The sequence below is a fragment of the Oncorhynchus clarkii genome, chromosome 23 (assembly GCF_045791955.1).
Source record: "Oncorhynchus clarkii lewisi isolate Uvic-CL-2024 chromosome 23, UVic_Ocla_1.0, whole genome shotgun sequence".
Lineage (NCBI taxonomy): Eukaryota > Metazoa > Chordata > Actinopteri > Salmoniformes > Salmonidae > Oncorhynchus > Oncorhynchus clarkii.
The window spans coordinates 38,925,276-38,950,345 of NC_092169.1; the positions used below are offsets into that span (position 1 = coordinate 38,925,276).

Sequence of the window (25,070 nt, forward strand, 5' to 3'; positions counted from 1 at the left end):
ACACACCCCCTCCACACACACACACCCCCTCCACACACCCTCCACACACACACACCCCCCCTCCTCACACACACACACACACACACACACACACACACACACACACACACACACCCTCCACACACACACCCTCCACACACACACACACCCCCCACACACACACCCTCCACACACACACACACCCTCCACACACACACCCCCTCTGGGAATGAATACATATATTGCAAATCTAATAATGTTGATCACTGGGTTCTTTAAAATCTGTTGCCTCTAATTGCTGTAATCATTATTATTGGTTGGGTTACCCGTGCTGTGACTAGTGGTTATATGGTGTGTCTTATCCTTCCTCTCCACTGGCCAACAGACTACACTCTAGGCAGTCTCTTCTGCTGCTGTGTGTTTGGTAGCAGTACTCTCTCCTACTCCTTTCATATCAGCAGTGTAAATACCTGCCTGGCGCCACAACAAAAGTCTTTCCCCCTCTCTAACAGCGCTACAGTAGTCTCATCCAATGTATTTCATACATCTTTTTGCTTACTTGGCCGCCTGGACGGATGTTCTGGTGGCTAAATACTTGTTGTTCAGTCCCCATGTGAACTTTTGACCCAGGACAGATGCCCCACAGCAGTCAAAACGCTGCTACATTAAAACACATATGAACTATCTGTAAGTCCCAAATGGCACCCTATTCCCTATATAGTATACGACTATGGGCCCTGGTCAAAAGTACCATTTGGGAGGTAGACAGTGTTGAATGCTGAGGATCAGACCTGTTGACTGGAACACCCCAGGGTTACAGCCGCAGTACCGCGAGGCAAACGCCTCCATCATCCGGTCAATTTTCTGAGCCTCACCAGGTAGACGAAAACTCCACAGGAACTGCCTGCAACAGACAGAGCAGAAACATTGACACTTCGCACCTCATTGAACACAATTTTCAATATCAGTATTGTGTGTGTACCATATAGAAGTATAAACGTCTCCATCAGTTCCTTATAAAGCCAGTTTTGTGCAGTTTGTTCCCTGTTAGATGAGAGAAACACATAGCTCACCTTAAGGCCTGGACGAGGTTGAGGTCAGCAAACTCATGAAGCTCTACGAACGCCTGTAGTACGTCGAGGTTAAACTCATCTCTGGGGACACAAGGACATGTAATCCCATCAGGTAAATCCTTTTTCCTCAAGGCATTTTTCCAGAGCAAGGAATGGGAATATTATCAAGGGAATATAAAAAGTGTCCTGGAGAAGAGATGGAATAGTTGCACACACAGGTTGAGCCCAGAAGGGGAAAACAATATTTCCACTGTGAATGTTCTTTTGTCCAAGCAGAAGCTTTTTCCTTTGAATTCCAGACATATGTCTGCCTTCATTGACATACAAAGCAGCGCTGCAAGAGTCTGGAAGCAATCTAATAGCTGGCCTACTGAAATGGATCCCAATACCTCGAGGAGCTGGCCTACTGAAATGGATCCCAATACCTCGAGGAGCTGGCCTACTGAAATGGATCCCAATACCTTGAGGAGCTGGCCTACTGAAATGGATCCCAATACCTTGAGGAGCTGGCCTACTGAAATGGATCCCAATACCTCGAGGAGCTGGCCTACTGAAATGGATCCCAATACCTCGAGGAGCTGGCCTACGGAAATGGATCCCAATACCTCGAGGAGCTGGCCTACTGAAATGGATCCCAATACCTCGAGGTGCTGGCCTACATCAATGCGAGCTGTGGCAAGAAGGTTTGCTGTGTCTGTCAGCGTAGTGTCCAGAGCATGGAGGCGCTACCAGGAGACAGGCCAATACATCAGGAGACGTGGAGGAGGCCGTAGGAGGGCAACAACCCAGCAGCAGGACCGCTACCTCCGCCTTTGTGCAAGGAGGAGCAGGAGGAGCACTGCCAGAGCCCTGCAAATTGACCTCCAGCAGACCACAAATGTGCATGTGTCTGCTCAAGTGGTCAGAAACAGACTCCATGAGGATGGTATGAGGGCCCGACGTCCACAGGTGGGGGTTGTGCTTACAGCCCAACACCGTGCAGGACGTTTGGCATTTGCCAGAGAACACCAAGATTGGCAAATTCGCAACTGGCGCCCTGTGCTCTTCACAGATGAAAGCAGGTTCACACTGAGCACGTGACAGACGTGACAGAGTCTGGAGACGCCGTGGAGAACGTTCTGCTGCCTGCAACATCCTCCAGCATGACCGGTTTTGCGGTGGGTCCGTCATGGTGTGGGGTGGCAAACTCTCCTTCTAGACTCATATCAAACATCTCCAATCCAAAATCAAATCTAGAGTCGGCTTTCTATTTCGCAACAAAGCCTCCTTCACTCACGTCGCAAAACTTACCCTAGTAAAACTGACTATCCTACCGATCCTCGATTTATTTAGTGCCTACCACATGCCTTTTGCACACAATGTACACTGCTCAAAAAAATAAAGGGAACACTAAAATAACACATCCTAGATCTGAATGAATGAAATATTCCTATTAAATACTTTTTTCTTTATATAGTTGAATGTGCTGACAACAAAATCACACAAAAGTTATCAATGGAAAACTAATTATCAACCCATGGAGGTCTGGATTTGGAGTCACACTCAAAATTAAAGTGGAAAACCACACTACCGACTGATCCAACTTGGATGTAATGTCCTTAAAACAAGTCAAAATGAGGCTCAGTAGTGTGTGTGTGGCCTCCACGTGCCTGTATGACCTCCCTACAACGCTTGGGCATGCTCCTGATGAGGTGGCAGATAGACCATCTGCCTGAGGGATCTCCTCCCAGACTTGGACTAAAGCATCCGCCAACTCCTGGACAGTCTGTGGTGCAACGTGGCGTTGGTGGATGGAGCGAGACATGATGTCCCAGATGTGCTCAATTGGATTCAGGTCTGGGGAACACGCAGGCCAGTCCAGAGCATCAATGCCTTCCTCTTGCAGGAACTGCTGACCCACTCCAGCCACATGAGGTCTAGCATTGTCTTGCATTAGGAGGAACCCAGGGCCAACCGCACCAGCATATGGTCTGACAAGGGTCTGAGGATCTCATCTCTGTACCTAATGGCAGTCAGGCTACCCACACCATGACTGACCCACCGCCAAACCGGTCATGCTGGAGGATGTTGGTGGCAGCAGAACGTTCTCCACGGCGTCTCCAGACTGTCACGTCTCTCACATGTGCTCTTCACAGATGAAAGCAGGTTCACACTGAGCACAGGGCGCCAGTGGCGAATTTGCCAATCTTGGTGTTCTCTGGCAAATGCCAAACATCCTGCACGGTGTTGGGCTGTAAGCACAACCCCCACCTGTGGACGTCGGGCCCTCAAACCACCCTCATGGAGTCTTTTTCTGACCGTTTGAGCAGACACATGCACATTTGTGGCCTGCTGGAGGTCATTTTGCAGGGCTCTGGCAGTGCTCCTCCTGCTCCTCCTTGCACAAAGGTGGAGGTAGCGGTCCTGCTGCTGGGTTGTTGCCCTCCTACGGCATCCTCCACGTCTCCTGATGTACTGGCCTGTCTCCTGGTAGCGCCTCCATGCTCTGGACACTACGCTGACAGACACAGCAAACGTTCTTGTCACAGCTCGCATTGATGTGCCATCCTGGATGAGCTGCACTACCTGAGCCACTTGTGTGGGTTGTAGACTAGGGGTGTCTTGCTAATTGCCTATAATTTCCACCTGTTGTCTATTCCATTTGCACAACAGCATGTGAAATTTATTGTCAATCAGTGTTGCTTCCTAAGTGGACAGTTTGATTTCACAGAAGTGTGATTGACTTGGAGTTACATTGTGTTGTTTAAGTGTTCCCTTTATTTTTTGAGCAGTGTATATAGATTCTTTTTTTCCCCTACTATGTTATTGACTTGTTTATTGTTTACTCCATGTGTAACTCTGTGTTGTTGTCTGTTCACACTGCTATGCTTTATCTTGGCCAGGTCGCAGTTGCAAATGAGAACTTGTTCTCAACTAGTTAAATAAAGGTGAAATAAAATGTAAAAAATGATTGTCCATGGTTTTGGAATGAGATGTTTGACAAGCAGGTGTCCATATACTTTTGGTCGTGTAGTGAGTCATCTGTAGCTGCCAGCAGTGTTGACTTTAAGTCATATAAACTGCTGTATCTCCAGTCCCAAGCCGGCCCCCGACTTCTTACCTGAGAGTGTGTTTCTGCGCGGAGTTAAATGGGGAAATTAAGAATTTTTTATGGCTAGTCAGGTGTTCAAAGTGCGGTGGTGAGACACCCACGACAAATTGTTGCTAAGGTGATTTGTATTCTGAGGGAACCAGGTGGCCACTTTCATCAATAAATCCAGACCATAATAACCCGTGGAGATGGCCTCAGAATCAGGGAACGAATGGACTAATCAAGAGGTGGACATAAATCTGCAGCACGGGTTTATAAGTATGACAGGGAGGGAAAACAGTATCTCTACTAGGCAGATACAGTGCCTTGCAAAAGTATTCACCCCCTTGTGTTTTTCCTATTTTGTTGCCTTACCAGCTGTAATTTAAATAGATTTTTATTTGGATTTCATGTAATGGACATACACAAAATAGTCCAAATTGGTGAAGTGAAAATAAATGACTGTTTCAAAAAATAAATAAAAAATAAAAACTGAAAAGTGGTGCGTGCATTTGTATTCGCCCCCTTTGCTATGAAGCCCCTAAATAAGATCTGGTGCAACCAATTACCTTCAGAAGTCACATAATTAGTTCAAAAAACAGTCCACCTGTGTGCAATCTAAGTGCCACATGATCTGTCACATGATCTCAGTATATATACACACACACACTCCTGTTCTGAAAGGCTCCAGAGTTTGTAACACCACTAAGCAAGGGGCACTATGAAGACCAAGGAGCTCTCCAAACAGGTCAAGGACAAAGTTGTGAAGTACAGATCAGGGTTGGGTTATAAAAGAAATATCCGAAACTTTGGATATCCCACAGAGCACCATTAAATCCATTATTCAAAAATGTAAAGAATATGGCACCACAACAAACCTGCCAAGAGAGGGTCGCCCACCAAAACTCACAGACCAGGCAAGGAGGGCATTTATCAGAGAGGCAACAAAGAGACCAAAGATGACCCTGAAGGAGCTGCAAAGCGCCACAGCAGAGATTGGAGTATCTGTCCATAGCACCACTTTAAGGCATACACTCCACAGAGCTGGGCTTTACGGAAGAGTGGCCACAAAAAAAGCCATTGCTTAAAGAAACAAACAGATTTAGTGTTCGTCAAAAAGCATGTGGGAGACTCCTCAAACATATGGAAGAAGGTACTCTGGTCAGATGAGACTAAAATTGAGCTTCTTGGCCATCAAGGAAAACACCTAACACCTCATCACCCTGAGAACACCATCCCCACAGTGAAGCATGGCGGTGACAGCATCATGCTGTGGGGATGTGTTTCATCAGCAGGGACTGGGGAAATTGGTCAGAATGGAAGGAATGATGGATGGTGCTAAATACAGGGAAATTCTTGAGGGAAACCTGTTTCAGTCTTCCAGAGATTTGAGACTGGGACAGAGGTTCACCTTCCTTCAGGACAATGACCCTAAGCATACTGCTAAAGCAACACTCGAGTGGTCTAAGGGAAAACATTTAAATGTCTTGGAATGGCCTAGTCAAAGCCCAGACCTCAATCCAATTGAGAATCTGTGCTATGACTTAAAGATTGCTGTACACCAGCAGAACCCATCCAACTTGAAGGAGCTGGAGCAGGGGGGGGGGGGGGGGGGGAGATAGTTAAGCACGCTCAAATTCAGTTTTTTTTGTTTTTATTTCTTGTTTGTTTCACAATAGAAAAATATTTTGTGTGGCATGTTGTGTAAATCAAATGATACAAACCCCCCAAAAATCTATTTTAATTCCAGGTTGTGAGGCAACATAATAGGAAAAATGCCTAGCGGGTGAATAATTGCACAAACCATTGTAGATGGGATGGCTTACCGCTCCCCTAAGTAATCTCCGATGACAGTCTTGTTCAGGCCCTCACCCTTGTAGAGGAACTGAGAGATGTCTTCTGGGGTGTGCTGCAGAAGGTTGTTTTCCAGGAGAAACTGGATCCCCTGGAACACAAGATGGACGACAGACAGTGGACTGTTTATCTCAATCATTGGTGAATGATTCTATCAGAGCAGCAGTATATGACAGGGGTCCATTACTAGACAACACCCAGAAAAGCCATTCCAGGACTGAAATAAAAAAGAGGCCACCAAAGAAGCCTGGGCCATACGTACAAACGTTAACCTAGCTTTTTATATCACTGGGGTACATTACTGGACACAACCCCGCCAAAAGCTATCCCAGAGCTGAAATAAAAGACTGAAGATGTGGCCATCCCTGAACCCTGAGGCTCTGGTCATAAACATTTCAAACTGAAAATACCTTCTTAGGATCCATGTTGAATTTCTTCCTCCCCATGGCAATCTGTTTGTTCCTCTGTGTCATTTTGCTGTGAGACATGACATGGAAGAAAACCCATGAATAACCTTCTATTACAACCAACCAACTTAAAAAAACAGCAACTTCACATGTAAAAAAGGTACCTTTTCAACCTTAAGCTGTTCAGACAGACCCATTAGTGCTGTATACATTGAGCCAGATTGAATCAACTAATGATAGGAAACTGAGCATGACATTATAAAATACACTGCTCAAAAAAAGAAAGGGAACACTTAAACAACACAATGTAGCTCCACACTTCTGTGAAATCAAACTGTCCACTTAGGAAGCAACACTGATTGACACTACATTTCACATGCTGTTGTGCAAATGGAATAGACAACAGGTGGAAATTATAGGCAATTAGCAAGACACCCCCAATAAAGGAGTGGTTCTGCAGGTGGTGACCACAGACCACTTCTTAGTTCCTATGCTTCCTGGCTGATGTTTTGGCCACTTTTGAATGCTGGCGGTGCTTTCACTCTAGTGATAGCATGAGACGGAGTCTACAACCCACACAAGTGGCTCAGGTAGTGCAGCTCATCCAGGATGGCACATCAATGCGAGCTGTGGCAAGAAGGTTTGCTGTGTCTGTCAGCGTAGTGTCCAGAGCATGGAGGCGCTACCAGGAGACAGGCCAGTACATCAGGAGACGTGGAGGAGGCCGTAGGAGGGCAACAACCCAGCAGCAGGACCGCTACCTCCGCCTTTGTGCAAGGAGGAGCAGGAGGAGCACTGCCAGAGCCCTGCAAAATGACCTCCAGCAGGCCACAAATGTGCATGTGTCTGCTCAAACGGTCAGAAAGAGACTCCATGAGGGTGGTATGAGGGCCCAACGTCCACAGGTGGGGGTTGTGCTTACAGCCCAACACCGTGCAGGACATTTGGCATTTGTCAGAGAACACCAAGATTGGCAAATTCGCCACTGGCGCCCTGTGCTCTTCACAGATGAAAGCAGGTTCACACTGAGCACGTGACAGACGTCACAGAGTCTGGAGACGCCGTGGAGAACGTTCTGCTGGATGCAACATCTTCCAGCATTACCGGTTTGGCGGTGGGTCAGTCATGGTGTGGGGGTGGCATTTCTTTGGGGGGCCTCCATGTGCTCGCCAGAGGTAGCCTGACTGCCATTAGGTACCGAGATGAGATCCTCAGACCCCTTGTGAGACCATATGCTGGTGCGGTTGGCCCTGGGTTCCTCCTAATGCAAGACAATGCTAGACCTCATGTGGCTGGAGTGGGTCAGCAGTTCCTGCAAGAGGAAGGCATTGATGCTATGGACTGGCCCGCTTGTTCCCCAGACCTGAATCCAATTGAGCACATCTGGGACATCATGTCTCGCTCCATCCACCAACGCCACGTTGCACCACAGACTGTCCAGGAGTTGGCGGATGCTTTAGTCCAAGTCTGGGAGGAGATCCCTCAGGAGACCATCCGCCACCTCATCAGGAGCATGCCCAGGCGTTGTAGGGAGGTCATACAGGCACGTGGAGGCCACACACACACACTACTGAGCCTCATTTTGACTTGTTTTAAGGACATTACATCAAAGTTGGATCAGCCTGTAGTGTGGTTTTCCACTTTAATTTTGAGTGTGACTCCAAATCCAGACCTCCATGTGTTGATAAATTTGATTTCCATTGATAACTTTTGTGTGATTTTGTTGTCAGCACATTCAACTATGTAAAGAAAAAAGTATTTAATAAGAATATTTAATTCATTCAGATCTAGGATGTGTTATTTTAGTGTTCCCTTTATTTTTTTTGAGCAGTGTAGTTCAGTCACATTTTGGGTAAGGACATTAGATATGGTACACCTGCTAAGACTGATTGAAATCACTGCATCAGCACAGATCACCTGATTGAAAGCACTGCACACCACATACTTGTTCAGTCTTGCAGTTAGAACAGTGAAAAGCAAATGCGAGCACCAGTGAATGAGACCATGGGCTGTTCACCCACCTCTCTCCTACACACGTTAGTTGCTCGATCTCAGTCATGACTTCAGCTATCTCAAACTTCAAGCGCTGAGAGGGGAAGAAAAGGAAATATAATTGGTATCTTGGAATAAGCTCATTCAGAGAAAATTATTCAACCTAATGAACAGAGACAGACAGGGATTAGACATTCTGAGAAAATGATACAAGCTACAAGAGCATATCAGAAAAACAACACTCTTCCTTAAAGCTTTGCCAGCTACTAAGCCGAGCCACAGCAACTTCAAGGCTACCCACCTCAATATCATCCAGCAGCTCTCTCTTCCTCCGCCGGATGTTTGACAGCTCATCCCTCTCTTCCAGTGAGAGATCCTCAGGTACTGAAGAGAGATCACAGAGAGATAAACCTTCTTAGTCTTACTGCTGATACATCTTCTTACACTGCATGACACCACACACTAACTAAGCCTGCTGCAGTACCGATGACCGTCACACTATCCAACTAAGCCTGCTGCAGTACCGATGACCGTCACACTATCCAACTAAGCCTGCTGCAGTACCGATGACCGTCACACTATCCAACTAAGCCTGCTGCAGTACCGATGACCGTCACACTATCCAACTAAGCCTGCTGCAGTACCGATGACCGTCACACTATCCAACTAAGCCTGCTGCAGTACCGATGACCGTCACACTATCCAACTAAGCCTGCTGCAGTACCGATGACCGTCACACTATCCAACTAAGCCTGCTGCAGTACCGATGACCGTCACACTATCCAACTAAGCCTGCTGCAGTACCGATGACCGTCACACTATCCAACTAAGCCTGCTGCAGTACCGATGACCGTCACACTATCCAACTAAGCCTGCTGCAGTACCGATGACCGTCACACTATCCAACTAAGCCTGCTGCAGTACCGATGACCGTCACACTATCCAACTAAGCCTGCTGCAGTACCGATGACCGTCACACTATCTAAGCCTGCTACAGTAACATAACCGTTACACTATCTAAGCCTGCTACAGTAACATAACCGTTATACTAACTAATTAACTAAGCCTGCTACAGTAACATAACCGTTATACGAACTAAGCCTGCTACAGTAACAACCGTTATACTAACGAAGCCTGCTACAGTAACATAACCGCTATACTAACTAATTAACTAAGCCTGCTACAGTAACATAACCGTTATACTAACTAAGCCTGCTACAGTAACATAACCGTTATAGTAAACGAAGCTTGCTACAGTAACATAACCATTATACTAACTAATTAACTAAGCCTGCTACAGTAACAACCGTTATACTAACGAAGCCTGCTACAGTAACATAACCGCTATACTAACTAATTAACTAAGCCTGCTACAGTAACAACCGTTATACTAACGATGCCTAATACAGTAACATAACCGTTATACTAACTAATTAACTAAGCCTGCTACAGTAACATAACCGTTATACTAACTAATTAACTAAGCCTGCTACAGTAACATATCCGCTATACTAACTAAGCCTGCTACAGTAACATAACCGTTATACTAACTAATTAACTAAGCCTGCTACAATAACATATCCGCTATACTAACTAAGCCTGCTACAGTAACATGACCGTTATACTAACTAATTAACTAAGCCTGCTACAGTAACATATCCGCTATACTAACTAATTAACTAAGCCTGCTACAGTAACATAACCGTTATACTAACTAATTAACTAAGCCTGCTACAGTAACATATCCGCTATACTAACTAAGCCTGCTACAGTAACATGACCGTTATACTAACTAATTAACTAAGCCTGCTACAGTAACATATCCGCTATACTAACTAATTAACTAAGCCTGCTACAGTAACATAACCGTTATACTAACTAATTAACTAAGCCTGCTACAGTAACATAACCGCTATACTAATTAAGCCTGCTACAGTAACATAACCGTTATACTAACTAATTAAGCCTGCTACAGTAACATGACCGCTACACTAACTAATTAAGCCTGCTACAGTAACATAACCGTTACACTAACTAATTAAGCCTGCTACAGTAACATAACCGTTATACTAACTAATTAACTAAGCCTGCTACAGTAACATGACCGTTACACTAACTAATTAAGCCTGCTACAGTAACATAACCGTTATACTAACTAATTAACTAAGCCTGCTACAGTAACATAACCGCTATACTAATTAAGCCTGCTACAGTAACATAACCGTTATACTAACTAATTAAGCCTGCTACAGTAACATGACCGCTACACTAACTAATTAAGCCTGCTACAGTAACATAACCGTTACACTAACTAATTAAGCCTGCTACAGTAACATAACCGTTATACTAACTAATTAAGCCTGCTACAGTAACATGACCGCTACACTAACTAATTAAGCCTGCTACAGTAACATAACCGTTACATTAACTAATTAAGCCTGCTACAGTAACATAACCGTTATACTAACTAATTAAGCCTGCTATAGTAACATGACCATTTCACAAACTATCAACCGTTACAGTACGATGACTGTTACACTAACTAACTCTGCTACAGTACTATAACCGTTTCACTCAGTTTATCAGAGTCACACGCATCAAAGCAGATACAAGTTTACAGTTTTATTAGTGGTATGTACAGGATACACATGGTATTCACCATCCAACGAAATGCTTACTGGCAGTTTCCTTTATGGACAATGCAACAATATGAAATAATACAATCTAATACGTCTTAATTAGTGGGAAAAAAGGCTAACGGTCTTAATTATTCCACATGAAAGTGTTTTCCAACCCTTTATAAATGCGCGGGGGTATATTCTATTAATAAAACCAATCCAGATTAATTTCTTGCATTGAAAGTTAATTTTTTTCATTAACGCAACTTTCGCCCTCAACTCTACCCGCCCAGGGGTTTAGAGCTGGAGTGAAGCATATCTCACTGTGTGTGTAACCACCAGAGAGGGGTCTCTGTGATCCGACTTCATTAACCCAGCTGAGAGGCAGATATTTAGTGTGCGTGTAGCCTCTTCATAAAGCAGGAACATGACAAGCCTGATATCACAGCTAAGCCTCTGCATATACGAGCGGTGGAAACATACAGTCTTTACTTCAGAGCTTCCCTTTATACAGAATTTAAGCAATGTCTTGCCATTTAAAAGTGAACCAGGAAGCCTAGCTCAAGAGAGGCCTCGAACTCATTTGGCACGAGGTTGTACATGGCTAAGGGGTCCAAACAGTGATTGCAGCCACGATATTAATAACAATAACACAATAGCCTGTGAAACGTCAAAATGACTGTTCCTAACTAGCATATGTAGTCCTGTGTCCGGGCTGGACGGGGGTAAAGGGGTCTGGTTTTCAGGGAGTGTGACAGACAGTTAAGGGACTTCCTTCTGGTCCAGGATAGTAGGCTACGTGCTGCTGTATGACAACAGAAGGGATGTAGAGCGACAATAATCACTGACTGGAGTTCAACATCAAAATAGAGCCATTCATTAGCTGGCTAACCTCGGGGTTAACCTCTTCGGTTATTCAACCTACTGGAACTGGGACTGATGCAATTAGTTTCCATTTAAGTTTCAAGTTGACACACAGCAGGCAGCTCTCAATTGAGAAATTAGACAAATTTGAAGTGGCACAATGTTATCTATGATAGAAATGACATGTTCCATTTCACCACTAATGTATTGTCTTACTGTTCCCAAGATCACAGGAAATCTGTTTCCCCAGAAACCCACTCGTGTCTATTTCCATCATAATGTGGATCATCCAATGCAAATTTCATTATTGCTTTTAACCGCAAATATTTTAGACTCATGTTATTTCTCATCATTTGCTTGTTGGATGGATGACATTCTGCATGGAGAGAACGTAGCCTGGTTTTGTCTGAGGCCTGAGGAGGTCTGTATTCAGGTTAATATGACCGTCTGGGAAGACTCATCTCTGACTGATCGGATTCATCGTGGATGTTAATGAGACAGTGAATCGGATAGCCTGGTTAAACCAGACTGAATGCTACAGACTGAGCACACCATGCGAGTACAGCATTCAGTTTGGTTTAACCAGGCTAGATGGGAGGCTGAGCTGCCTTCAGAAGCCTCCCTACATCACATCTGCTCTGACCATTACGTCACCCTACAAAACACACCTTCATTTATCAGATCAACAAGCAAGGCAAAAGGTCGGGAAGGGACATTTAAATGGGTAATAAAATGGACCCTTCTGGTCCAGTGGTAGTGGACATTAAACATGAAAATAGGGGTCTACAAATTATATTTCTAATTCAATCCCTCCTGGCAACTGCCCTCCGTCTCATCCAAAGAATGAGTTTAGTTGTCTCCAGTCGGCAGACAGAGGAGTCGTTTTCTTTCTTAACTGGCATCGTCCAGATCTCTGACAGTCACAACAACTGTGACACTAGCAGGGTCCAGATCTGACAGTCACAACAACTGTGACACTAGCAGGGTCCAGATCTCTGACGGTCACAACTGTGACACTAGCAGGGTCCAGATCTCTGACGGTCACAACAACTGTGACACTAGCAGGGTCCAGATCTGACGGTCACAACAACTGTGACACTAGCAGGGTCCAGATCTCTGACGGTCACAACAACTGTGACACTAGCAGGGTCCAGATCTCTGACGGTCACAACAACTGTGACACTAGCAGGGTCCAGATCTCTGACGGTCACAACAACTGTGACACTAGCAGGGTCCAGATCTCTGACGGTCACAACAACTGTGACACTAGCAGGGTCCAGATCTCTGACGGTCACAACAACTGTGACACTAGCAGGGTCCAGATCTCTGACGGTCACAACAACTGTGACACTAGCAGGGTCCAGATCTCTGACGGTCACAACAACTGTGGCACTAGCAGGGTCCAGATCTCTGACGGTCACAACAACTGTGACACTAGCAGGGTCCAGAGCTCTGACGGTCACAACAACTGTGACACTAGCAGGGTCCAGATCTCTGACGGTCACAACAACTGTGACACTAGCAGGGTCCAGATCTCTGACGATCACAACAACTGTGACACTAGCAGGGTCCAGATCTCTGACAGTCACAACAACTGTGACACTAGCAGGGTCCAGATCTCTGATGGTCACAACAAAACGGTTGTCCTTTTATCGGTTCAGGTCTCGTCACCACTCTGCACGGTCTAGCTGCCACAGGTATGTCAAAGTTGTATCTGAATTGGATTTAATTTGAGTTTCATCTGAGTACCACTGAAAGAGCTACACAGTGAATGAGATCTACTCCAGTGTGCGGAGCGATGGCTTGGGTTGGGTGGGTGCAAAGCAGGGGGCAGAGGGGGGTTAAATATATTTCAAAATGTGCACCACAGAGCAGAGCCTCATTTACCCCCCCCCCTTCCCAAATCCCAACAATGAGGTCCTCACACAAAAATGACCAACTGTTCACTACCCTCCCTCTGCCACTAGGGTAGCTGATGACACAGAAGCAAATTCTGACTGAGCACCTAACAGAATCTCAGATGGGATGGTGATACATTTGGGGGCAGAAAGCCCCCCTCAAAACATTATGTTAAATCATCCCAAAAGTGTACATTTCATCACATTCTTGACATTTTTTGGACTGGACAGTGTAGTAAATCATAAATCAGACCCTTAGTGACACTAAAACCCCCACTCATCCCAGAGTGGGACTTAGACCAAATCCCATTCTCACTTACAGACTGTACATGAGCCAACTTCCCATGATAAGAGCTAAACTGGGTAATGGTCACAGCCTGGTCTGTTAATGTGTTGGAGCATGAGAGAACCCCGTCACCCAAACATAAGGTGGAATGGGTCCGCAATCTAAAACATGTTGCATAAAGCTGATTTCATTATTATTGTTTTTTCCCCACTGCATCAGGGACCGCGTACCCCGACGTGTCGGCTTTGCAGTCTTCTTCAGTGTGTAAGTGCAATTTTCTTTTAATTCAAAACAGCATTTATAAAGAATAACTGAAGACAGCAGGTGCTTTTAATCAGGAATGTGGCTTTTCTGGTCTACAAGTTAGCCACAAAGAAATACAGAATTATAGGGTATGGGAGTGGGCACGAAGAGCAATTCATGAATCAATTGGCTTAGATGTCTCCTCATTTGGATAAATTATATACATTCCTGAGATAGCTAACCACAAGGGACATCAGGCACAGTCTTTCATAAATAGTTGGGACTGACTCATCAAAGATATGCTAAATCTGATATGGACAGTGTTCTTGTATAACAGCCTAAATGCGGCCTATAAAGGAGGAGGTGAAGTCTAGTTCTGTGTTTACACCATGAGGAGATACAGAAATTAATTGATCTACCTACATGGCTTCTCTTTTAAGTAATTTGTTGTCATAATCACACCCTGCCTGGTGGATGAACTTTTTAGATCCAAAGCAATTCATTAATATCCGGATTTTGTTCTATAAAGTGTCTCGCAACTGGCGAGGTGATATCTTGATGTCTGATAGTGGATTTATGTTCTCTGAGGCGTACATTTAAGGCACAGAATGTTTTTCCAATATACATCTTATTACAAGAACACTAACATATAAATAACTCTATTAGTAGTGCAAGTTCTACATGGCCTTATCTCATTGGTCCTAGAAGTCTGAGGGCATACTAAGTTAGAACATCCTTTTATGAATGCCTCTTCTCTCTCTGACCACATCTGATTTAACCAATATGTTTGATAGATTTCTTGATCATTTATAGGTGATAAGGGTGGATTCTGGAAGTCAGAGGAGTCTGAGGATAGTACACATGTCAGTGTTAACTGACAATAGACCTGATGTCATTACGGCCATCATTGAAAGTAAGTATATAGTTTACAGATAAGTTTTTGTTGAAATTTAAGTAACTGGCTTCTGTCTTGAAGCTTTTTAGGAGGAGAGGGTGATGACTATCAGCTGTCAGTATACATTTTATATCTGTAGGTTTTCCGTAAACTGTAGTACTATAGAAAAGTAGAACCCAGTCACCCCACTGGCCCCAACAGGGAAATGGGATGAGATAGAGGCCAGGCAGGCTGTCACAGAGCAGGGCGATGGGATGAGATACAGACCAGGCAGGCTGTCACAGAGCAGGGATATGGGATGAGATACAGGCCAGGCAGGCTGTCACAGAGCAGGGATATGGGATGAGATACAGGCCAGGCAGGCTGTCACAGAGCAGGGCGATGGGATGAGATACAGGCCAGGCAGGCTGTCACAGAGCAGGGATATGGGATGAGATACAGGCCAGGCAGGCTGTCACAGAGCAGGGCGATGGGATGAGATTACAGGCCAGGCAGGCTGTCACAGAGCAGGGATATGGGATGAGATACAGGCCAGGCAGGCTGACACAGAGCAGGGCGATGGGATGAGATTACAGGCCAGGCAGGCTGTCACAGAGCTGGGATATGGGATGAGATACAGGCCAGGCAGGCTGTCACAGAGCAGGGATATGGGATGAGATACAGGCCAGGCAGGCTGTCACAGAGCAGGGATATGGGATGAGATACAGGCCAGGCAGGCTGTCACAGAGCAGGACGATGGGATGAGAGACAATCCAGGCAGGCTGTCACAGAGCTGGGATATGGGATGAGAGACAGGCCAGGCAGGCTGTCACAGAGCAGGGATACGGGATGAGAGACAGGCCAGGCAGGCTGTCACAGAGCAGGGATATGGGATGAGATACAGGCCAGGCAGGCTGTCACAGAGCAGGGATATTGGATGAGATACAGGCCAGGCAGGCTGTCACAGAGCAGGGATATGGGATGAGAGACAGGCCAGGCAGGCTGTCACAGAGCAGGGATATGGGATGAGATACAGGCCAGGCAGGCTGTCACAGAGCAGGGATATGGGATGAGATACAGGCCAGGCAGGCTGTCACAGAGCAGGGATATGGGATGAGAGACAGGCCAGGCAGGCTGTCACAGAGCAGGGATATGGGATGAGAGACAGGCCAGGCAGGCTGTCACAGAGCAGGACGATGGGATGAGAGACAGGCCAGGCAGGCTGTCTCAGAGCAGGGATATGGGATGAGATACAGGCCAGGCAGGCTGTCACAGAGCAGGGATATGGGATGAGAGACAGGCCAGGCAGGCTGTCACAGAGCAGGGATATGGGATGAGATACAGGCCAGGCAGGCTGTCACAGAGCAGGGATATGGGATGAGATACAGGCCAGGCAGGCTGTCACAGAGCAGGGATATGGGATGAGAGACAGGCCAGGCAGGCTGTCACAGAGCAGGGATATGGGATGAGAGACAGGCCAGGCAGGCTGTCACAGAGCAGGGATATGGGATGAGATACAGGCCAGGCAGGCTGTCACAGAGCAGGGATATTGGATGAGATACAGGCCAGGCAGGCTGTCACAGAGCAGGGATATGGGATGAGAGACAGGCCAGGCAGGCTGTCACAGAGCAGGGATATGGGATGAGACAGGCCAGGCAGGCTGTCACATAGCAGGACGATGGGATGAGAGACAGGCCAGGCAGGCTGTCACAGAGCAGGGATATGGGATGAGATACAGGCCAGGCAGGCTGTCACAGAGCAGGGATATGGGATGAGATACAGGCCAGGCAGGCGGTCACAGAGCAGGGATATGGGATGAGATAGACAGGCAGGCTGTCAGTGTGGCCCCTGGCACAAACCCCTAATCTGAAGCCTGCTGTCACCAATCCCTTTAACTTTATACCCCTTGGGCTCCCCTCACTGGCCTCACATGCGCACACGCATGCAGGGACAAACACACATCATGCACACACGCAGATGCAGGCATGCATACAGACACATGCACACTGGTGCTGCCAGCTGGCCTTAACCCCCACAGCTCTTAATCCCAATCTGACCATGGGGCTGAAGACCACAGTGGAAGTGTGATATATACACACAGAGGGGTTGTTGGCAGTGATAACATGGACACAGTAACAAACATCTGTAGTCTTTAGCGGTCCGGTGATGTGACCTGGCAGTATGTCAAGGCACCAGAATGTGGGGCATGATTAGTACAGAACAAGCCAAGGGGTTATGATGAGTGTCTGTATGTTAGTCAGTGCAGCTAATTTAAAGGGGTTTCTCTTCATGATCGTAAGATCTGGCATCTGTATGAACTTTTCAATAGTTGGGAATGTTGCGCCTCACTGCTTTGTGGATCCAGATAAAGTGAATTGTGACTGTGTGATCCCTATATCATTATTTTCCAGTAATAGCTCACATCATTGCGTGAGAGGACAACAAAGATTTTGGGGGGTAATATCTTGGGGTTTAGCTGCCTCTGTGGGTCAGGACTCAGAAGAGATCTAGGATCTAGTACTGAGGGGTTAAACTAAACTGTCATCCACTGATTACATTGTATTAATCTGCTGTTTTCGGGAGCGGACCCCTACTAGGGGGTGATGCATCCGTCTGGGTGGTCCCTCTGTCCTGGTCTGTCCAGACGTCATGTCCCCTTATATCCAACATCTGCTCAGGGTCAACTCTATGATGTAAGTATTGGATTTGATGTGCTGGGGGTCTTATCTCCACGACCATAAGCCTGCTGCCAGAGCATTCATAATGGTGCCGTTTCTGGCACCCACTTCTAATCAGAGGGCTGGATGGGGGTTGAGTGACTGAGAAGACCAAATACAAACCCCTGGCTGTCGATTGTTGCCTGGAGGTCCAGGATGTTGTTGCTTGTCTCGTCTTACCAGGCAGAGTAACATTGTCTTTGGCTGACCTGCTGCAGGCTTAAAAGACTAGACACACAGGCCACTTCAAAATAACAGTCACCGAACACCTACAACCTACATCGACGTTTGTGTTATATGTTGTGTAGTTAGGGTGGATGTTTGTAAAAATCTATACATAACCTGTACATAGTGTAGTTAGTAGCTAAAAGCACACCTTTTAGAATCCCTGAAAATACAAGCACAGCACACCTCCTCCTTTTAGAAGGCCTGTGAATTCCATTCTTGTCTTCTCAGGGTTGAGGGCTCCAGAGAGCAGCACTTACCTAGCCTGGCCAAGAAACACAAACCCTGTAGCCTCCAGCATCTATGTAGCCGCTCGCCATCTCCTTAATATTGGATCTGCTTCCATTTAGTTCCCCTACCAGTAGTGAAATAAGATGCATATTACTCAAGGAAAGTGTGGTCTCCCTCTCTTTTGATATTTCTCCTTCCCTCTTTTCCTTCTACAGCATCCCGGAGTCGCCTCTTCACTGTAGACGTTGAGACTGGTGTTTGCTGGTACTATTTAATGAAGCTGCCAGTTGAGGACTTGTGAGGTGTATGTTTTTCAAACTAGACACTAATGTACTTGTCCTCTTGCTCAGTTGTGCACCGGGGCCCCCCACTCCTCTTTCTATTCTGGTTAGAGCCAGTTTGCGCTGTTCTGTGAAGGGAGTAGTACACAGCGTTGTATGAGATCTTCAGTTTCTTGGCAATTTCTAGCATGGAATAGCCTTCATTTCTCAGAACAAGAATAGACTGACGAGTTTCAGAAGAAAGTTATTCGTTTCTGGCCATTTTGAGCCTGTAATCGAACCCACAAATGCTGATGCTCCAGATACTCAACTAGCTGAATTAAGGCCAGTTGTATTGTTTCTTTAAGCAGGACAACAGTTTTCAGCTGTGCTAACATAATTGGAAAAGGGTTTTCTAATGATCAATTTGCCTTTTAACATTATAAACTTGGATTAGCTAACACAACGTGTCATTGGAACGCAGGAGTGATGGTTGTATATACTGTACTCGATACCAACTATTGCATCTTGCCTATGCCGTTCTGTACCATCACTCATTCACATATCTTTATGTACATATTCTTTATCCCTTTACACTTGTGTGTATAAGGTAGTAGTTTTGGAATTGTTAGTTAGATTACTCGTTGGTTATTACTGCATTGTCGGAATTAGAAGCACAAGCATTTCGCTACACTCGCATTAACATCTGATAACCATGTGTATGTGACAAATAAAAATTTGATTTGATGATAATGGGCCTCTGTACACCTACAGTACGTAGATATTTCATTTTTTTTTTTTATATATTTTTTTTTATAGTCATTAAAATCAGCCATTTCCAGCTACTATAGTCATTTACAAATGTCTACATTGTATTTCTGATCAATTTGATGTTATTTTAAAAATGGACAACAACTTTTCTTTCAAAAAGCAGAACATTTCGAAGTGACCCCAAACTTTTGGACGGTAGTGTATTTTCTACTCTACTCCATCCCGGTCTCGTTCTCCTCATTTTATAACTCAAACAGTCGGGGCAATATACTGCACCCAAACAAAAATGCTGTGGTACATGCCAACCCTTCCAGACAGTTGTACACGCTAGTCTACCCTCTCTTCCATTTCAATGAAACAGTATTTCCCATAATCAATTCCATACATGGTGTTTCTCTACAGATGAGGCAGCAGTACTGGGACACTTTGTGAGACCCTCTCAATCCCTCCTCAAGCCAAGTCTGCAGTGCCATTGATTACTCACCCCTTAAGGGGAGTTTGTGTCTACTGTCTAGCCAAATCCTTCAATGTGGTCCCACAATACAATAAAACTCCATATTAAAATGGTCAAAATTAGCATAATAATGTTTCTACATCTCCTGTTAAGCTGTTGAATAAGGCAACATGGTGGGAGGACCTGAAAATACTATTTTAAAGAGGAAAAAAAACAGTTATTCTCATTTTGGTAATCTCAAAAGAATCAAATCAACACCTTCTTTGTGGCTTTAAATATAAAATGTATCAGATGGCCCGCAAAGAAATGTTTGTCTTCTTAAAGATACAGTGTGGAAGGAAGACCGTAAGACACAGGATGGTAAAGAAAACAGGACTTACTCTAACGAACCAGAAGGGCAGAGAGAGAGAGAAACAACTGAGTAGATGGGCTAGTTAGCTGACTGGCTGTATCCGTTGTAGCCATTTAGCCTATGGCTGTAGCAACCAGATACTTTGTGCCAGCCAGAAGGTCCTCCAGGCAGGGTTAAAGCTACAAACCAGCCGCCCACAGCATGGCAATAATGACTTCCATTAGGAAGTCCTCCCACACCACTCACCCTACCGCCACAACAAAGACTGATGGCCAACTCTGTTCTGTAGACTCAGGGCAGGAAACCACTAATGTCTGGATTCATATGAAACTTCATCACCCCAAAGACTCAAGCAGTTTGTATTTATGTTCTTCTCAAAGAACATGTATGTTTCCTTGCCCAGAGGGTGAGATTGATAAATGGCCATGAATTCAACATAAAGGGGTAAAGTAATAATTTACTAAACTAAATCGCACCCGGCAGTTCTGTAACGTTGCCAATTTCTGATAGATTGTGACCTGGCAGTATTTTGACAGATTCAACTGCCCCTCAACACCTCAAACTATCCCCCAAAGAATAAACACATACATTTTCAGGCCATAGAGCATGGAAGAAAAGCAGTTTCCCATTTAGTGTTTCTCACAGTCAGTTAGGGAAAAGCGTGTTGAGAGAGAGGGAGTCACTAAAGTTATCAGGATCCTGACAGAAAATACTGTCAAGACACACAGCACTTAGTAAAAACACCATTCAAACAGAGCACTTTCCTTCTATCCCCCTGATAAAGGCAAAGCTGAAAGTGTCCCTGCAGAGGAACTAGAGGCTCAAAAAATAAATAAAACAGCATCAAGCGAGTGCTGGCCAATTTGTAGCTCTAGATTGTAGTGGGTTCTCGTCTTTCCACTTCTGCTTTAACTCTACTAGCCTAACTACGCATGTCTATAAACAGACTTGGTGCCATAAAACACTTGGGATTTAGGGTCTGTGTCACATGAGAGCAGACATCTGTCTTGTGGCATGTAAACAGAACAGAGGATTGCACCAAGTGTAAAGAAGTAGGAGTAAACACGCAGTAATTAATTCCATATTCTACTCTTCTCACTGCCATAGTTTCTGTTTGTGTGTGTGTGTTCTATGCATGAGGCAGTATGTCTGCCCATTATCAGCCCATATAAGAAAATGGCCTAATCCTACACAATGGCACCCCCCTTCTAGTTAGCAGCCAGGCAGTCAACTGATGGAAAACTAATTATGCCCCAACTTTGACCATATGCTGCACAGTGCAGCTACATGACATTACACTCTGCACTGCACTAATTTCAGTTGAAGGGGTTTGGCTTGAATTTAAAAAGCATTTTAACCAGCGCTGTTGTACGTGATTAGCTGGGGTAAATTTAGCATGCCAGCATAAATGCATTGACTTTGTGTGTGTGTACAATGTGCGTGTGTTACATCTATACTGTTTAAATTCATGCAGTACAACATGTAATCGTTTCCATGCACTTATCTTCCAAGTGTGATCACAGGACCTCAAGCCTCTTTGTTCTGCTACCCCCGTCGCCATGCCGCTACCCCCGTCGCCATGCCGCTACCCCCGTCGCCATGCCGCTACCCCCGTCGCCATGCCGCTACCCCCGTCGCCATGCCGCTACCCCCGTCGCCATGCAGCTACCCCCGTCGCCATGCCGCTACCCCCGTCATCCAGTGTCTTCCTATGTCCAAAGACTACTCTGTGCTTTACAGATATTCCCTTTATCTATGAAAACATTTGAATAAATTAATTTGACTACTGCCGCATAGGCAAAGTGTGAGCTTAGTTATTTAAGCATGATCGTGCATAGATTATAAATAAATATAAAGCTGTAAAACCTATAAACCCAGAGGGAACAATGGAAATGACTAGCGTTGGCAATGTCCTTATATGATGCTGTGACAAAGGCTTGTATTGTACATGTAGATACTGCTTCCCTGAAGACCAAGTTTTACGTTAACAAGCCATTGTTACGCAGCCCTTTCAATCTTTCCTCTTCTGTCCATGGAGTTTGAGTGTATTCAGACATACAGACCAATAGGAATCAAATCTATGGTGAGTAATACTAATGGTGAATGAGCCGTTGAACAGCACTCCAATTCACTGAAGGGTGGAAACATAACCTTGAAGAACAATTGTGAAATGTCCCTTTATATTCATAATCTCCAGCACCACCTCAACATATGTGAAAATGGCACATTTCTATGTTCTGCAGTAAAAAAAAAGAGAGGAAGATAAGTGTCTCCAATGATCTCAACCAATTAGTAGGCAATGCCCACTCATAATTGGTTAACAATCACGATACACACCAATGATATCATTGGAAACACTCACCTTCCGCCATTTTCACATTCAGTAGGTTGATGTTGGGCCGGTCCAGGAGATGATTAATATGAAGTTGAAAAATAGTGAAACTTGACTTTAATTTAAATAGGCAAATAGGTTTCGACAAGGGTTATGTAGAGCGTGAAAAGGGTTAACGCTACAGCAACAGGAAGGACCAGTGAGACATGTAGAGGAGAGGGTCTGCTAAACTCTCCCAGTTTAACCCCAACAGATATCCTGCTTTTCTTCTCAAGACAAATGTTTACAATACATGGCCTTCGCCCCCTGCCCATGGGTTGTCTCTTCTTTCAAGCAGTATTGAATACCACAGGCTGTGGTTTAGCACTGTCATTTGAATCAATCCATTCGGAACAGGTGCCACTGAAGGTTCTAATGAATGAGCCTGTTTTGAAAGCCTTCCATCCGAAAAAGTCGACTTTCCTGTTGAAAAATACGTTGATCTGATATTTTTCACCCGTCCAGGGCATTGAGCAGCCGTTTCAATAGAACTGCTTTGCAATGGAAAGATTAGCCTAGTTTAAAGCTCCGGCACGAACTTCAAAGCAAGTCAGCGCAACAGACATATTGACGACGAAGCACATTGCTGCATGCGTTTTTACGCATTCACCACACGGAGTTCAATTAATATGCTGAGTATAGCAAACTTAACACCTTCCTAATAGAGTTGCGCACCCCCCTTTACAAGTGATCATAGCTTTCACCTGGTCAGTCTTATGAAAATAGCAGGTGTTCTTAATGTTCTGTATACTCAATGTATATGCCCTCCTATTTAATGGATACATATAATTTGTTGTCCCACTTGATGATTAAGAAATGTGTTCAGTAACCATCCTCCACTAGAGCTCTTAATACCCTAGCTCTCAAACTCCAGGCAGCATACTGCCTTCTCCCTTCAGTTTTCCGCCATTAGCTTTGCTCACGACTGCCTCATGTGATCTACAATCCCGATGCTGCGTTAACGTTTACAAAAACGTCAATAATCGCTTGCAACACGGCTTTCAAAACATATGGCCCTTTCAACCGCGAGAAGAATCATTACAATACAAATATATACACTTACTGTAGCAGTTTTGCACAGATCCATACAACTATGGGTGTCTCCATCCGATGAAACTACACTTCCCGAGTTAAGTTTACACACAGGTGTTCGCCTCTTGTCTTCAGCAAACAAGCACTGTAGCGTGGAGATATGGCCTTGTGGGAACACTAACCGTACAAAGGTGTGTATCAATTTACTTTTTTTTAATGATTTCTCGCTGATATGAAATATAAGGTCCTTATGCTTCCAAAACCGTACTGCAAGCAATGCATGTTAAATGTTCAGAGTCTGGGATCATAATTAACTAAATGCCCCACTTCAGAAGCCGCCTTCGCCCAATGACTTAATAAGTGTAATGGAATAGAACGGAGTCATGATCAAAGGCTATTTTTACCCTACCTATATTTACACCCATTTATGACAACAGTTGACAAAATACCATTGCATTTCTTAATACCTTACTGTTAGAGGGAAACAAATACATTTCTGATTAAATGCATGCAGTGGTTACAACTATTCAATGACTCATGCTTTACGGCGCATAACCTATATCAGTCCATCCACACACCAAAGCAAATGACCATGGAACAGAGAAAGAGAGACGGTGAGTGAGTCTTACTTTGATTTTCTTCGTCCATCTCTTGAATGCAGTGATGAGAGTCCAGAAATCAGATCGGTGGGTCAAGGAAGATGTGTTTAATTACTGGCTATAAACTGTAGATACTGTAATGACAGACCGACGGCTCACACAGAGAGCTGAGCTGTGCAGAAATGCAACAGCGGCATGTGTCAATAACAGAATCCCTACATGAGAAATATATGCTGCCACCAAATAAACATCTATGTATTATGTGTAATAAAAATGTCAAAGAATTGGATGTATTTAATCCAATGAGAATAGCTATCCTGCCACTACAGAACCCTCTCGATCCTGGTTACTCCAAAGCGATGCAAAGGATAGCGGATTCTTTACTCTGCGATGGCAACGTTTCCATACGTCATCCCTTCGCTCCGCCTTGGTGGTGACAGACAACCCCTCCCTTCATACAAATGTTTCATTAATTCCAAGTAGCCTGCACATATACAGTGAATTCGGAAATTATTCAGACCCCTTGACTTTTTCCACATTTTGTTATGTTACAGCCTTATTCTAAAATTGATTACATCGTTTCCCCCTCAATCTACACAATAGCCCATAATGACAAAGCAAAAACACGTTTTTAGAAATGTTTCCAAATTTGTAAAACATTTAAAATAGAAAAATGAAATAAAATAAAATATCACATTTACATAAGTATTCAGACCCTGTACTCAGTACTTTGTTGAAGAACCTTCGGCAGCGATTACAGCCTTGAGTCTTCTTGGGTATGACGCTAAAAGCTTGGCACACTTGTATTTGGGGAGTTTCTCCAATTCCTCTCTACAGATCTTCTCAAGCTCTGTCAGGTTGGATGGGGAGCATTGCTGCACAGCTATTTTCAGGTCTCTC

The 25,070-nt window shown here is 44.8% G+C and overlaps 1 protein-coding gene across 3 annotated transcripts in view; it reads right to left on the minus strand.

Annotated features, from left to right (window-relative positions):
- Nucleotides 1–24,540, minus strand: part of LOC139382011 (cytohesin-3-like) — a 43,794-nt gene extending 19,254 nt beyond the window's left edge. Inside the window, exons 1-7 of one of the 3 annotated variants that reach the window (XM_071125923.1) lie at nt 24,201–24,540; nt 8,677–8,759; nt 8,405–8,469; nt 6,387–6,453; nt 5,949–6,067; nt 1,053–1,133; nt 771–883 (exon numbers count right to left, since the gene is read on the minus strand). In XM_071125923.1, coding sequence (XP_070982024.1) covers nt 771–883; nt 1,053–1,133; nt 5,949–6,067; nt 6,387–6,453; nt 8,405–8,469; nt 8,677–8,759; nt 24,201–24,219 — 547 coding nt within the window. In that variant the 5' untranslated portion in view covers nt 24,220–24,540. Of the gene's footprint in view, nt 1–770; nt 884–1,052; nt 1,134–5,948; nt 6,068–6,386; nt 6,454–8,404; nt 8,470–8,676; nt 8,760–22,530; nt 22,627–23,602; nt 23,939–24,200 lie in introns of those variants that run through there. The other 2 variants (XM_071125926.1, XM_071125924.1) reach the window with 2 other exon arrangements.
- Nucleotides 24,541–25,070: the final 530 nt, after the last annotated feature.